General features: G+C 40.6%; 1 protein-coding gene across 9 annotated transcripts in view; it reads right to left on the minus strand.

Annotated features, from left to right (window-relative positions):
* Positions 1–441: 441 nt before the first annotated feature.
* Frmpd4 (FERM and PDZ domain containing 4) overlaps positions 442–16,693 on the minus strand; it is a 972,353-nt gene continuing 956,101 nt past the window's right edge. For 5 of the 9 annotated variants that reach the window (XM_029534153.1, XM_029534151.1, XM_029534152.1 and 2 more), the window contains 4 exons: positions 15,630–15,768; positions 7,589–8,647; positions 5,908–7,197; positions 458–4,443 (listed from right to left, as the gene is read on the minus strand). In XM_029534153.1, coding sequence (XP_029390013.1) covers positions 3,119–4,443; positions 5,908–7,197; positions 7,589–8,647; positions 15,630–15,768 — 3,813 coding nt within the window. In that variant the 3' untranslated portion in view covers positions 458–3,118. Of the gene's footprint in view, positions 4,449–5,907; positions 7,198–7,588; positions 8,648–15,629; positions 15,769–16,693 lie in introns of all 9 variants that reach the window. The other 4 variants (XM_029534155.1, XM_021187619.2, XM_021187621.2 and 1 more) reach the window with 2 other exon arrangements.

Below are 16,693 nucleotides of genomic sequence, written 5' to 3' on the forward strand. Positions count from 1 at the left end.
CATTTATTTCTGTAATGTTTGTTTAATGATATGGAGGAACTGCTCATTTTTATATGTGATGTGGCATTGTGGTTTTATTTTAAAAGTTCTTATCCCTAATGAGATACTCCTGGATTAAGGGACGTGATACCAGGGAGCTTCTAGATTATACAGGTTGGGAGGAGGTGTGTAGAAATGGAGAAAGTAATACTGATTAGGATTTGATATCCAAGGAGTCACCAGTTGGTACCTTTCACAACTGCATGAATTCTTGCACACATTTGTACCTTTTATAATGACAGCTAAATAAGAGTGGTGAGAGAGACACTTAGGAAAACAGGCTGGACTCTGAATGCAAACAAATTTCAGTGCCAGTTCCATGTTCTTCAAAATTTAGTGAATGCAACACTACCTGTGACGGTATTTTGCATACACGCACCAGGCTTATGCTTATTTATTTATTTGTTTATTTGTTTATTTATTTATTTAAAATTATGTACATGTACCACTGTACTATTATGCCATTATAAAACATACACAAACATAAAAAAACTAGATAAAAATAAACACAAGTATCATTCTAGCATGTTCTTTCTATACTCTAATGGACACGAACTCCAGTTAGGAGCCCCATGCTTAATGAAGGTGAGGGGGCCTTTTGAGATTTTTGAATAGTAAAGACTTTGTTTAGGAGAACAGAAACTTACTGGAGTAGTCACAGGAAATGGGAGATTGGCTAGAAAGACCCAGAGCTATTTCCCCGAGGCTTCTCAAAGAACCACAATGGAGTAGGAAGTTGTTCTAGCTAGATTTGCAATTTGAAAACGGAGCATCATTTCCCTGTATGCTTCTTTTCAGAATATGCACTACACATAAATGTGTTCTGCACACAGTCAGGATACAGGATGCATCGAAAACAAACATCCTCCACACAGTATCTTGGGCAATATATTTAACACAACAATTATGATAATTATAATATCTAACATTGAATACTTATTCTCCATCAGCTATTGTGGTAAGAACTTTACAATACACAATTTTACTTGAAACTTGTGAAAACCCTATGGAAATAGATCTCATTACTGAAGTCCATTTCACAATAAGGAAATCAAGACTGAAAAAAAAAAAGATAGCTTTCCCAAGATGAAAGGGCTAGGGAATGGCAGGACCAAAATTTAAATCAAGAGGTTTCTGATCCCAAGCCCCACATTTCATAACTAGTAAACCATAATGCCTCCAGAAGGAACTAATGATAATGTCCAAACCAAGAGATCATAGACATGATTAAATGAGATAATACATGTGATAATAATGTTTAGCACATTGTCTGACACAGAGCACACATCCTATTATTGTTTGTATTATAGTACACAGAATATTTGCTAAGATTTTCCACAGTAAACACCACTAATGTCTCTCAACAGCAAAACACCAAATATTTAGAATTGTAATGAAATAACGTTTTATTATTTAGTCAAACATTATTTATAACAATGTATGTCTGAACTCCTTTCATTGGTTACAATCTGTAAATCTGTGGTGTTGCATTTGCTGAGTCTCTGTGGAATGAATGGCTGACCAGAGAGAAATAGCAACTGTAGACCTTGCTAGGTCTCCTGCATGGCAGGCTACAAAATGGGAAATATTGGTTCTTGCTATACTACTCTTATTCTAAGCCATTTACAGAAGTAGGAATTGGGGAGCTTGACTATGGAGTGATCCAGAAACTACATATGTACATATCAATTTAACTTATGATTGAAGAGTTTGCCTTCTTTTGTTTTGACCCAAAGATATAATTTGAGTGATGACAGTTCAGAACACACTTTTGTATTCCATTAGTTTCACTTGAAATAGTCAAATTTGCCATGTTTCTGTTCAGATTTTGTATTTCTATCTGCCAAATGAAGTACTCATTAGGTAAATACTACCTTTTGAATCATGGTTTCAATTATGAGAGTAGTCATCTCTACTTGATTTTCTGGAACACTCTAGATTTGAAATTTTGTCCCAGTAGTAGGCTGTCCTTCCACGTTTTGTTGCTAGCCATGCTCCTGTAGTAGAGGGGCAACAGGAAGCCCTTCATGGAGCTGAGGGCTAAGAGCTGAAGGCTGAGCTGTGCTTCCCAGGTGCTGGGGTGCGCTCTGATTTACATTGCTGGGTCTGCACTTTTTGTGCTCATTAAATCTGCTTTTGTGTAATTCTACAAACACTTTACTAGGTGTTCTCAAAAGGAAATAGTAAGCTTCATGGTTGAGTTGGAAGGAAATAATGCCTTCGTTTTATGTATTTTGACAGTGAGTCAAAGCAGATCTCTCTTTTCATCAAACAATTTAATTTTGGCATTGCTAATTTCACTTATTTTATGCAATTAGACAACCTATACCTTTAGTTATTGCCTAGGATCCGGCCCATAATTTCCCCTGTTCTTTTATTTGGGGGAACTTTTTAAGTCTAGAAATACTGTAAAGAGCATTTATGCTGACACAATGGAATCTACCCACCCCTGCCAATCTGTAGCCCAAACCAAAATTGTAGCATAAAACAAAATTGAATATGTAGGGATTCTTGGAAGAAAGCATCCAATAACAAAACACTATGAGCAAAAAGTTAATTTATTATATATTTTCTAGTAATTTATAATAGCTTCTTGAATTTTAAATATATTTTTGCTACTTCCAATGTTTAAAAATGATAATTTTAAAACACAGGTACTGTTTTATATACATTTTGATTTCTTTTCTATTCTCTTTCTTTTGGCTTTTCTTCTAAATATGAATGATAGGGTCTCCAAGTATCCATTTGGAAGGAGAGGGGATAGGATTCATTGTTTTCCTCTAACAATGTAGAATTTAAAATTTCATCTCATATGCTTGGAGTTTTGACTATATGAAAAATAGCCAAATGTCATCATTTTCTCATATATTCCTTCTACATGTATATTTGTATAATATAAACAGAATACATCTGATTAAGACTTTTCAACATTTCATCAATGTAACTTCTATCTCCTATTTTATATAAAAGAACAAAATATACAGAGAGAAGAAAGGAGACATCTGTTCATTGTACACAGAAAGTAAAGAAAAGTTCATGTATGGCTTTGCAAAGATAGATTATGATGTGACTTCCATATTTATTTATTTAAAAGCATCTTGAGAGAACGTGTTAGTGTGCTTACAAGAGCGGCCATGGTGGTTGAATGTCGCATTGATAGTCCAATACTAGGATCCCCAGTGGTTTTGCCAGTGGCTGCCTCAGCAGCTTTCAGGAGACAAATATAGTTTATGACCACTTCATCAATCTTCGCTACGATTTCTTGCCGCTGTGTTTCAGAGTTCACGACTTTCACTAACCGCATGCAAGCTTCTGTTAGGCAACAGAGCACTTGAAAACTGGAACTCATCGCTAGGAGCATCTCTTCTGGGCTTTTCTCGGCCATTGCCATTTTCCTACAGGCACTTCCCAACTGTCTGGATTCAATGGATAACAGCTGCTTGTACTGTGAAAGTGTAAGGTCATATGTTTCAGGGCGTGACTCCTCCTTCTTTGCCTTGGTTGCCCTCACAAGGCAGAGCAGCTCATTGGCATCATTTTGGGCTTCAAGAAACCCATCGGGCATTCCATATGTGTTCGCCTTTAGGGCATTTATTCTTGCAATCTGGGCATCAAAAGCCAGACTGCTGAAGTCCAAGTCATCTGGACCATCTGGGTCTTCTGTCCAGACCTTCAGCACTGTCCCTCTGGACAGTTCGCCCCCTTGCTTCTGCAGTCCAACAACCAGGGATGAGTTACTTGGTTCCGACATGGCTTGGGTTATCTGTGGTCGATAGAGACAAGAGACCTGAAGGGTGGCCTCTCCTTCATCTTCATCCTCATCCCCATCTTCATCCTGTCCTTGGTTTAGAAAACAGTAGCTGAAGGGTCCTCGACATCTCCAGTTGCTGCTTTCCAGCTTCCGTAAGGGTAGAGTCCTATACACCTTTGAGTCTTTATGAGACACGGGGGACTTTTTGTGAAACTTTCCCTCAGAGATAAAGTGCATTGAGCTTTGGGAAAAACTTTTGGTGAGCTTCTTCCCCAGAGGGAGTTCTGCTCGTCTTTCTGAACTGACCTCCTGTGCTTCTGTGATTCCTGGATACTTCAAGCTGACTACGCCCTTGGTTCTCTCTTGGAAGGTCTCCAAACCTACGGGTCCTGAGAGGATACTGCTGCTATGTCTGAGAGCCCTCTGGCTGGGGGGTGTCCTGAGGCTCCCCCCTCTCAGATCTGCTGGCCGCCAGCTCACAGCCTCTCCGAATGCCTGGTTTCCTTGGGAGAAATCATTAGGGTCTTGATTTGGGCTTGGCACCTTTGATTCCAAGTAAATATTTGATGGTAGCAGGATGGGATCAGCTTCAGGATGTGGAGACCAAGCTGAAGGCATGCCTCCTTGCCTCTCCTTCCCAGGCTCTGTCAAAGCTACACTAGGGGTAGTAGAAAAACAGAGTCGTTAAGCATCCCTTGGGTGGCATTTTCACTATTGCTCTATGTGATGCCTGTCATTTCCCAGGAGACCATTTAAAAAGAGTTGCTATGTGTCAGGGGCTACCCCACTTCCCCAAAATTGCTTCCTAATAACTCATCCACGTCAATGGATGGCAAGAGTTCCTGGAGTCTATTACTTCTCGATTACTGACACAGATGAATTTGTCTAAAAATTTTGAAGCATTTGTATGGAAACAATTGTATTTCATGAATTTTATTGGTTCTAGTATTTAGCTATCAAAGATTAGATAAATAAGTGTCCCACTGCATACATTATCCCAACAGGTTTGCGATATTTAAGTTTCATTTTAAGGGTTAATCAGGGCATGGGTTACAAGTTTTAATCATCCTAATAGAATTTTTGATAATTAATTCAGCCACCAGTTTTAAGAGGACAGCATGAGTTGCAAAGTTTGTTTGGTATACGGCTTGAGGTGAAGACACTTGACAAGCTGCTTAACTTTTTGCAAAATGATAACATGTTATATGTAAAAGAACAAGAGATAATGAAGGCAAAAACTCTTTGCAAGCCAAATGAACTGGGCAACACTCACAGATATTTGCCCAGAGTAGGCAGCCAAAGCTAATGGTGAGTTTGGAGACAACACCACAATCTTTTGAAGACTCTTCAAGACATTTTTAAAAATGTAGAAATTAATCTGTGTGAGATCTCAGTAACCTTTACTGGCCACTGTGGGGAAAACACTATTGTCATAGTGTGGAGCACTAAGAGCATCTGCTTGGGTCATCTGATGATCAGCTAAGTAGGTAGGATGAGGGTGAGCCTGCTGGGGGGTAGGTTAGGTTGAGCACAAAAGGTGACTCTGTTATCTTCTTAATACAAATTTTATTTGAGGAGTCATAAGTCTTCCAACTCTTCTCAACACTGATGTCCATTGGAGACATAAGACTATTACTCTAGGGATGGTATCTCCCAAAGGTAAGAGAGGAATGGATGACTCTGCTGAGACACATAGACTCTTGCCCAAATCCTCCAGTCTCCCTCACTGTCTGCTCTATATCCTCCTCTAAGCAACATGACAGCAAAACTAGAAAGGGGTGACCTCAGCAATAGAGAAATCAAAGTGCTATGTGATCTTAAGCAATACTCTCTTGTAGCTGCGAGTCATATGGGGGCATCTGCACTCAGAATTTAGAACAAAATTTATGACTCCATCAAATTCTAAAGTAAGAGCAAAGCAAGATTATAATGAGAAAAATCTATTTCTCACATTGTTCCACACTCAATTCCACTATTCATTGTCAATGGGTCAATGATTGCTATTAATGATTGTCTCCCCCCTTCTACCTTTTATTATGTATTTTTAGGTTTGTTGTAAATAAGGTCCTCATGCTCCTGGCATATAAAGTAAACCACTAAATCCATCATTGCTGTACCTGTGGTTTCCTTAATCTTGGGCAGTCGATGGCATCCATCTCTCAAAGTGCCAAACAGGGGGTCGGCATTAATGGCTGTGTGCAGAGCAGGCACTGTCATGCGTGGACACATCCCTTCTGTCTGTGGGTGCAGTTCCTCGAAGGTGGCTCCATGGTTGGGATGGCCAGGGGCTCTCTCCTCTGGTGAAATATATCTCCCTCCTTTCCCAGAAGCATCTGGAATCATGTGCTTCCCCATCGACGGGCAGAGGGGCGATTCCACAGGAGTGGCGCAGGCACTGCTACTGCTGCCCGGGCCACAGCCTGTGTCCACTGAAGAGCCTTGAGAGCTCTGTAGAGAAAAATGGCCCTCACTCTGCAGGGATGACATTCGCTTGGCCAAATGGTAGTCACAAAGGCGGGCCACATTGTCTTCAGCCTCAGGAAGCTTAGTGGCATGGTCACAAGTGGGCGAGTCAGTATCTTCAGGGTTGTCTAAGTCTTTGGCTGAGGCTACACAGGCCATGTCTGTGAGGAAGCGGTCCCCTTGGCCAAGTCCTGAAGCATCATCAGCCCCTCCTTCCACAGTACCGTCTTCTTTCCCTTCAGCCTCTCTGTTACCCAGGCCTGGACCTCTGGGAAAGACTTTCATGGCTGGTGCTTCCATTGCACTTTTCTCTACCACCCCACCATCAGAGGCCACATACCATCTTTGGCTGTCCTTGCGAAAGGCAGTTCTCTCTAGGTTAAAAGTGCTGAGGTGTGGATTGTCTCTTGAAGACACAGTGCCAACTTTGCCTTTGGTGTCCTCCTCTATCTCTGCTATTTTGGTTCCCTGCTGTTTTTTCCCTGGTACATTCCCACTCAGGGGGGATTTCCCCTCTCCCTCAGGAAGCTTGCTTTTCCTTTTGCTGGTACAGGAATATGCCACTGACCCCATGTGCAGTTTGCTAAAATAGTCAGTGACTGACTTGGTCTCCATGGTTTCTGGCTCCATTTCCATGTGGTCTGAGTGAAGGATCTGCTTGGAAGGCACAACTTTGGGTGGGAGGTCGGTTGCTGGGCGAGCAGCCAGGCCATGGGAGGACTTTGGAGGCAAGCCCACTGAGGGGGCTTTGGAGGTGGGGAACTCTGTCTGTTCTTCTGCCAGAGGGTGATAGCCTTCATGAGCGGCCAAGAACATGCGGGAGAGGCTTTCCGACTGCTTCTGTGCTGCAGCTAGCTCAGAACCCTCTGTCATTTCAGAAGAGTTAGTCTCATTGCCTGAGTCTGATGAAGACTCAGGACTATAAGCCCGCAAGATGGCTACACCTGTATGCCATAAAAAACAAGAAGCAGTTAATGGCTGGAGCAGAGGCAATTAGAGACATGCAAGAAATGTGACTCATTAGTATTACAAAAATGAAAACAAACAACAATGGCAAAACGAAATAAAAAATAAAACAAGATTTTTCCCTTTTCAGTAAGGACTATGATTTTATTGCACAGTTGTTCCAGAGAAGGGGGAGGGACATCATTTTTTTTAAACTAGCAACAAAGGAAACCACCTAACAACCTCCCCCATGATGGTAGTTCAGCACATTTATGAAATGGGACATGTATGAAATGAAAACACCACATAACAGGACTCCAAGAACAAATGACTCAAAAGGATGAGATGACAATGGTTATCAGTGAATAAATGTAACAATGGTGAAAGAACCTGAATTTTCACTCTTCTGCTGTTCTTCTGAAAGAGCTTCTAGGGCTTCCAGTGTGGAAACGACGGTAGGGTCCAGTCCCTTCTCACACTTGCCCTCTGCACTGGTGGGCACAGCATCAATGAGGGACACAGGGATCTCCTCATTCTGCAGGCTGCTGCCTTGTTCTTTGTCCTCATGGAAGGATGTCGCCTGGCTCTGAGTGTCCTCTTCATCAGAACTGTCTCTAAAGCCAGGTGGGGGAGCAGCGATGGCCATGTTCAGAGAACGCAGGAGGAAGTCATCCTCATTGTCATCTCCTTCTGGAGGAGGCAGAGTTGTGAGGTCAATAATGTCATCACTTGACCCTGACAGGTCAAGGATGGCTGGTTGGTTCATTTCACCCACCACGAGGTCCTCCTCGCAGCTCACCTCATCTTCATCTTCTGCATCGTCTGTGTTTTCCGCATAACAGATGTCATGTAAGAGGGGCTCCTCTATCCCCTCAGGGGCCTCAAAGTTCTTCACATCACCTATGTTTGCATATACAGAATTTGCCACAAACTGGATGCTGTCTGTGTCTGGAGTGAGGTCCAGGTTTTTCATGTCATTGGCACTGCTGATGTAGAGATTCCGCTGCTTCTCCAGCATTTCTGGATTCTCCTCTAACATTCTTTCATAGCCTAGAGTTGGGGGACTCATGCCATCATCTAAGGCAAGATCTCCAAAAATAAAGGACACTTTAGCTCCTCGCGGAGATTCCTGTGCTTTCTTCAGAGTGTCTGGTCCTGAGAGGGTCAAAAGGGACCGCTGCGCTAGGCTTCTATAGTCGGCCTCACAGGGGGCATCACCTGGCTGAGTCAGCGGCTGGTTAAGTTCATCTGAACTGTATGTGTTGTCGATATATAAGTGCCGGTGCTCTTTGGGACACAAGGTGCTGTCTGTCATCTCAACTGTCTTCTGTTTAGAATCTATATATGTGATTTGGGCTTCTTGTTCACCTTCGCCAATGAAGGTGGTCATCTGAGGCATACAGTTCCAATCAGGACCAAGGAGATTATGCTTGCCTTTATTTTCTGATCCTAAAGAGAAAGAATCAGATAGGTAGTTTATTATGCTGTCTGTTCTCAGAAATGGTACAGGTTCTCTCTCTCTCTCTCTCTCTCTCTCTCTCTCTCTCTCTCTCGTGTGTGTGTTTTTATGTATTGCATACACTATATACATATGTTTGTATGTGACCATGCTCACCAATGAGCATGTACACAAAAGCCAGACATTAATGCCTGGTATCGATCTCTCTCATTGTTCATCATCTAGTTTTGAGTCAGGGTCTGTCACTGAACCTGGAGCTTGCTGATTCAGTTAGGCTTGCTGACTGGTGAGCTGCTGAGATCCACTTGTCTCTGCCTTCCCAGTGTTGCGATTATAGTTACACACCAGCAGACATGGATTTTAATGGGGCTACTAAGGATTCAAAACTCAGGCCTTCATGTTTGCACAACAAGCATCTCATCTAGGGAGTCATCTCCTCAGTTCTGCCTATTTTGTACTTGAATGGATTGTATTATCACTCTTTAAGCATGGTTATTCGACATTCCAAATGGAGCACTAGTTGATGTAGGCCCCAGGTGTGAGATTCCTTGGTTAGGAGACTTAATCAAATTGATACTGCACAAAATAGAATTGCTGCTTGCTAACATATAACAGCACCTGAGAGGGGAGGGTGATATCTTAATTCCCTCTAGCCCTTGCTTTTATTATTGGCCTCAAAGGTATCCATGATCAGAAATACATAATAAAACTTTTATAATCCTTAAGGGTGATATTCTAATGGATGGTTTTCCCCAGAAAACACTCCATTTACTTTGTGAAGTGAGAGCTAACATTCTGTAGTTGGTAAGATATAATAACGACTTCATCTTTCTTGAGGTATGAGACGGTCAAGAACCTTCATACTTTTCCTACATTTATTAAGAAACTAAATGTGGTACGTCATTTTCAGTCTACTTTTATCTTAGTGGTAATATATATTCATGTATAAATGTTAGTATTCATATCTATATGCATATATCTATATCTATATTACACAAGATGCCTCCCTCATAGGATTTCTTTTCAGCTATTTCTGGGCATAGTTAATATTAGGGCTTAATTCAACATTCATTTGTATCATGGGAGTGTGGGAAGATTTGTTTGATGTTTCACATCAGTTAAAATTGCAAAACATGAATTTAAATATTATTGTTTCATTTGCTCTTCAAGGGTCTTGTAATGTGGAGATTTGCTCTGATATTTAACAAAAGCAAGAAGTAGGTCATTCTGAGGCTATTGTTTTGTCAATTGCAGAAGCAACTTTCTGAGAAAAAGTTAGGACCCTACTAGTTTTCCATCTGTTTTTTTTTTTTTCAGACCACCCCCTGTCCCATATTTGAGACATACTGACATGTACGGTATTTGGAAAAGAAAATCAATTTTACTATAGTAGTGTTTTCTCCCCAAATTATATAATGCTGAACAATACTCAGCATCATTTTGCTAAATATCTGCATTTTTATAAGCAACCATGAAATATTTACTTTTAAGGACACTGAGTTAGACATTGTCCATATTGGCATCATACTTTACAGTCAGTATACCTTGTGTGACTTCAACATTAACAACATTAATAGATTCTCTCTCTCTTATGTGTATATGTGTGTGTGTGTGTGTGTGTGTGTGTGTGTGCACGTGCAGGACAGACTGTTGTTAGGAAATAGACTAGTTAGCAGAGATTCATTGTAACGGGGCCCCAGATTTAGATTAAGATTTGGCAAAGTCTTTATAGAAAGGGTCAAAGAGTAAATATTTGATGTATTTTAGACTATTTTTTAACATGAAAGCAGCCATAGATGATAAACACATGGGAGTATCGGTGGAATTGTGCTCCACAAATAATATGTCCCACTTTGAGGTTTCATTATTGAATATGTGACATTATCTGGGAAATCATCATGCATATTTAATTAAGTATCTTGATCTAAGTTCATCCTGAATTATCTGTGCAGTTCCTCAATTCAGTGGTGAGGCAGAAGAGAGAGAAGAATCTGATCTACATAGGGAAGAACTAAAGACCATGTGGAGACACAGACAATGGCTAGCATAGTACAACCACAAAGAATGCTGGCACCCATCAGTGACAGGAAGATGTAGAATACATCCTCCTTTAGATCTGTTGGAGAAAGCCAAGCTATGTCTACACCTTGATTTTAGACTTCAGACCTGTGAACAGAAAGTCATAGTCTCAGAAAAGTGGCACAATGTGTATGCTTGAATTCCAATAAAACTTTATTCATAAGAACAAGAGTCAGCCCATTAGTCATAGGCTTCTAACTTGTGGGTTAGAACAAGAAAACTAAATAGTTCAGGAAACTGAGAGCAAATTATACTCATTCAGTCTCCTAAAAGCTAATAAATATGTAGATATGTGGGGTCAGAGATTTTGAAAATATTTAAAGGGAAAATTTCAAGATAGAATGAAATAATGTTAGCTTATAAGTTCTTATTAGAGTTCACCTCTAATTATTAGAGTCGTATTAAAGTCTACCTCAATTTGTAATTTTAAAAAATGTGCTCAATCTAGGCTTCATTCCTACAGTATATACTGTTTACCTTCTTGGAATGACTCAAGAGACATAGAACACTCTGGGGTGGGAATTGTGGCTTAGTCTTCACTGAACATGAAATATGATGATTAATCTTCATCATCAACTTTACTGGAATTACAACCATTAGGAAGCACACCTCCAGGTGGTTTTTGAAGGTGTTTTCAGAAAGGTTTAACAGAGAAAGAAAAACAAAACCTGAATGGGGATGACACCATCTCGTGGGCTTATTTGCCAAGCAGAAGGAAATGAGAAAGGTTGAACTCTAGCCTAGCATTCATCACACTATTTCCTGACTAGCAATGCAATGTTCTCAGCTGCCTCATGCTCCTGCCATCATGCCTTGACTGCATGTTTGAGTAGAGTAGCGTCAAACTGATAGCCAAAAATAAGCCCTTCCTTAAGTTGTTTTTTTGACAGGAATTTGCTCGCAGCAATGTGCCAAATGATTGATACCAGAAATTTACTGTTTATTCTTCTTATGTCTCAGGGGATCTTCTGAGAGTTCCCAAAGGGAAAAAAGGTGGTACTAGCCACAACATGATGCTAAGTGTCCTAGTTCACCCTGAAAATACCTAAATTAGTGGAGAAAAGATTTATTTTAGCTCACAGCTCTAGGTTACAGTATGTTACAGATAGGGGAAGTCAAGGAAACAGGAGCTTGAAGTATCTAGTTACATCATATTTACTGTCAAGAGCAAAGAGCAATGAATGCATTACTAGTGTTCAGCATGCTTCTTATACTTTTATATAGTATGGTACATAAATCTAGGGAATGGTGCCACCCACAATTGACTGGCTCTTCCCATGTCAATAAACATGATCATGAAAATCCTTCCCACACATGCCAACAGGTCACCTTGATCTAGAAAGTCCCTTGTCATAACCCTTTGTGGTAGTTTAAATGGGTATAGCTCCTATAGGTTTATATATTTGCATGCCTAATCATCACAGAGTGATACCACTTAGAAGGCTTAGAGGGGTCAGGATATTGCCTTCTTAGAGTAGATATGACCACATTGGAGGAAGTATGTCACTAGAGGTAGGCTTGAGGTTTCAAAGATCCAGCCCAGGCCCAGTGTCTCTCTCTTCCACTGACTGTAGATACAGATGTAGAACTACTTCTCCAGCGCTATGCTTGTCTATGTGCTGTCATGGTACCCACTGTGATGATAATGGATTAAACCTCTGAACTGTAAGCGAGCCCCAATTCAATGCCTTATTTTATAAGAGTAGCCACGGCCATTGTGTCTCTTCCCAGAACACCTACTAAGACACTCTCCTAACAGATGATTCTAGATTTTGTTAAGTTGACTACTTATTTTGTATCCAAGGCCTTAACCATTGGGAAATCTTGATTCAGACTCAAGGAAAGCTGAAAATGACTATCATTCTAAGTCTCAAACTATTAGTCATGTTAGGCCTACAGTTCTATCAGGGTGTTCTCTTCTGTTAGAGTGAAGCACGTGTATGGAACAAATGTTTGCATCTTCACCCTTGCTGTAGAGTTTAACAAGAACCCTGAGAGGCTAAAGTTCTAATCTTTCTCCCAGTGATAATGCCTTTAATAACAAAGTAGTTTTCCCTCCCACTTTTAACTGAACATCACACTGTGTGCTAACAACTGGACCGTACTAAGAAAGACCCTAGTATTGTAACCATTTTTTCGAGTGGTAGGCTTCCTTTTGTCCTTGTACCTGTACAATTTTAATAGCTAACAGGGGGAAAAGGATTTCTTTTCTGGGTAAACTTTATGATTTGAAAATAAAAGGCCAGACACTGGTTTTCCAATTTGAAAAGATTGCGTTAAATTGCCCAACTGCTCTTTGGAATCTCAAAGGTCATTGTTGAACGGTTGTAAATCACTCTCAGTGGTTGTAAAACTGTTCTCTGCAAGACTCTGTGTTCTGTTCCTCTTTTTAATTACTGTTTTTTTGTATGTAGTCCTGCAGATGGAACTCAGAGCCTTGTGCATGGTAGAGAATTGCTTACTACTGAGCTACACCCTGAGCCCTTTCTCATCATTTTTAGTCATTTGCATCTCTCAGAGCCTCTCATTGCCTCTTTGTGTATTCCTCTACACTCTACATTTCTTTGAATTTCATTGTTATTTTTGTATTATCCCCCCAACTGGCTATTATTAAAATCACTGAACATCATTTTAGACATTGTACATGTATTTTTCTTAATTCTTACTTCCCAAGATAAAATTTTAGCCAAATTATATAAATGAGGAAACTCAAACTTGGAGAAATTTGAAAACCCATAGCACTTAAAGTAGTCTGGGAAGTCAAAGCTGCCTTCTAAGAATGTTTTCTCTATCTTTCCTTCTCTTTCTTTTGTATGGCTGACCCTTATCCATGGCTAAAACTGCTTCTATTCCCCATGACTATAATAATAAACATCACATGAATATATATGTATAGCCTTGTATCTACATACTACAGTGAAGATTTATTGTTTGGGGCTCAGTTTGAAAATAAAAGGCTATTTCCTTTTTCTCCTTTAGAGATAGTGACAATGAATCTGTGTATCTGTGTGTGTGTGTGTGTGTGTGTGTGTGTGTTTACATATGCCATGGAAAGCATGTAAAGGTCAGAGGACAACTTTCAAAAGGTGGTTCTTTCCTTCTTTCACATGGGTCATAGAGACCAAACTCAGAATTTTAGCCTTAGCAGGAAATGCCTTTACTTACTGAGCTATCTCAAAAGCCCTACAATTCTTTTGTTGTTAGTTTGACACAGAGTCTTGTTCTATAGCTTCACTTGACCTGGGTGCCCTCAGACTCATGGAGATCCTGAGTAAGGTAACACCAAGTAAATCCTGGGCACTTGGATTACAGGTGTACCACTGTCTAGCTTGTAGTTCTCATTTTTTTTTTTTTACAAAAAGAAATCCTATTTGTAGGACCCTTAATTCTAATTATGTCATCTTCTGACTTGCATGATAGTATCTATCAGCCATCTTATTGGGCATCCACTGTAGACAGAAGAAAATAAAGACTGGAGCAAAAGTCATAAAACAAATAATAATTACGTGCCCTCAGTGCAACAGCCAACTTAACACATATCATCCTCCTTGCCCTATTTCTGGGAATATTTTCTCCTATCAAGTGGCTGGAGTGACCTCTGATAGCTTTGCCAGGATGGCACCAGGGTGGAAGAAGTTCTTTCTAGAACATTCAAGTCCAGAACAGGTGTGGTGGGCCACACTGAGAATCCTGGTACTCTGGAGACTGAGTCAGGAATGCTATAACTTGAGATCAGTCTGGGCTACGTAGTGAGTTCTAGGCTAACTTGGGCTACACACTCTCACTAAATGCATGCATGCAAGCATGCATGCATACATACATACATACATACATAAAGTAAATTAGTACAATAAGTGAGTTTATAAGATGTCAAAGCTATAGCCTAGAATTTTAAAGAAAGAAAAACTCTACATCAGGGGGCTTAATTCTCAGGGTCCCAGCCATTTTAAGAGTGAGGCAGTGAAAATGTAGCTAAAGGACCATGAAATCAGCTTAGTGAAGAGTTTCCATTAAGTATATATGACTAGGTTAGGACCAAACAGTAAGAAATAAACAAGAAAGAAAGAAAAGGAAAAGACTGTCAAGACTTCACGCATTAAAACCAATGCTTTTGAAATGAGCCCCTGTCATTTCCAAGTGACTTTTCAGATGAAATGGGAAAATCAGCATGTTTATTTTTAATAGTTAATGTCACCAGTACATAAAGGTTTTGTGTTATATTTGGAAGTTAGATTTTTTAATAGGTAGAACCTTATCTTTTCTTTGTAGTAATGGGGATTAAATCAAGGCTCTCATATTTGGTAAGCAAGCACTCTACCACAATTTCTGTGTGTGTGTGTGTATCATGTATGTGTGTGTATCATGTATGTATGTATGTATGTGTGTGTATGTTTGTGTGTGTATGTTTGTGTTTATATGTGTGTGTGTGTGTGCGTGCGCGCACACGTGTGTGTGTGTGTGTGTGTGTGTGTGTGTGTGTGTGTATGTGGGTATGCATATGCCCTGGTACACATGTGGAGGTCAGAGATCAACCTTAGGTGCTGGTTCTTGTCCTCTCCTGTGATTGAGGCAGGATCTTTGTTGTTCAATTATGAGTTGTATACTCCAGGCTAGCCCACAAACTGACAGGGATACTTTTGTCTTTGCCTCTATTATTGTAGGGACATGGGGAATACAGACACATGTTATGTGTCTAGCTTTATGTGTACTCTGGCCCTTGGAACTCAGGTTCCCATGATTGTGTGGAATGTACTTCTCATCTCCCCAGCCCTTGGAATCAGCAATCTTAAGTATAGCAGTTTCCTATTGAATTCAGTTACTGATTATTCTTATTTTGGGGTAAGTTCTCAAAGGGTATGTGGGAAGAGGATCATGAATTTAGAAAGAAAATACCTGTGTCCTGCGTGCCTGCATTTTTCTTGTTGGCCATGTTAAATATTGACCTCCTGGAGTCCACGAGGAGCCGGTAATATCCAGCTGTCAGACAGGCCAGGTTCATGGCATCTGATGACTCCATAAGTAGTGTAATGGGCTGCACAACAAAGAAATGTACAAGAATGAAATTTTCATTAATGTCTTCCTGCTGAAAGTATTTATAAGTTCTTATGACCTATAAGGGAAAGAAGATACTGAGCAAACATTCCTCTGGAGAAGCATAAATCAGGGGAGAACGTCAGAGATTCATGGCTGGAGAGAAGGCCCTGGTTAAGAGCTTGGTTTCCTTTAGACAGGAACCACCAATACAGATGTGGATGCTCGAAGCCAACCATCAGACTGAGCACAATGGAGGAGTTGAGGCAAGGACTGAAGTACCTGAAGGGGATTGCAACCCCATAGGAAGAACAACAATGTCAACCAACTAGACTAACCAGAGCTGCCTGGGACTAAACCACCAACCAACCAAAGAGTATACATGGAAGGACCCATGGCTCCAGCTACATATATAGCACAGGATTGACTTATCTGACATCAGTGGGAGCGGAAGCCCTTGGACTTGTGGAGGCTTGATGCCCCAGCATAGAGGGATGCTAGGGTGGTGAGGTGGGAGTGGGTGGGTGGGTGGGGTAAGCACCCTCATAGAGACAGGGAGAGGGTAATGGGATAGGGAGTTTGCTGATGGGAAACTGGGAAGGGGGACAAGATTTGAAATGTAAATACATAAAATAACCAATTAAAAAAAGAGCTTGGTTTCCTGCACCTTCTTCAGGTGGCTTATAACTGCCTGTAACTCCAACTCCAGGAGAGCCAATACCATCTTTCTGGCCTACAAAAGCCACTCCATGCATACATGCAAGCATATTCATTTTTAAAATGTGAGCTCTGTGGTGAAAATGAGTGTTCAAGAAAAAGAAATCACAAGTCGAAATATTGACTATAACTGGGTGGGGAGCACCAAAGAGACCCAAGCAAAGGATGCTTCTAAAAAGAAGTTGTCAGTTTACACAAATGCAAGCTGG

Source organism: Mus pahari, chromosome X, assembly GCF_900095145.1.
Source record: "Mus pahari chromosome X, PAHARI_EIJ_v1.1, whole genome shotgun sequence".
In the NCBI taxonomy this organism is placed as follows: Eukaryota; Metazoa; Chordata; class Mammalia; order Rodentia; family Muridae; genus Mus; species Mus pahari.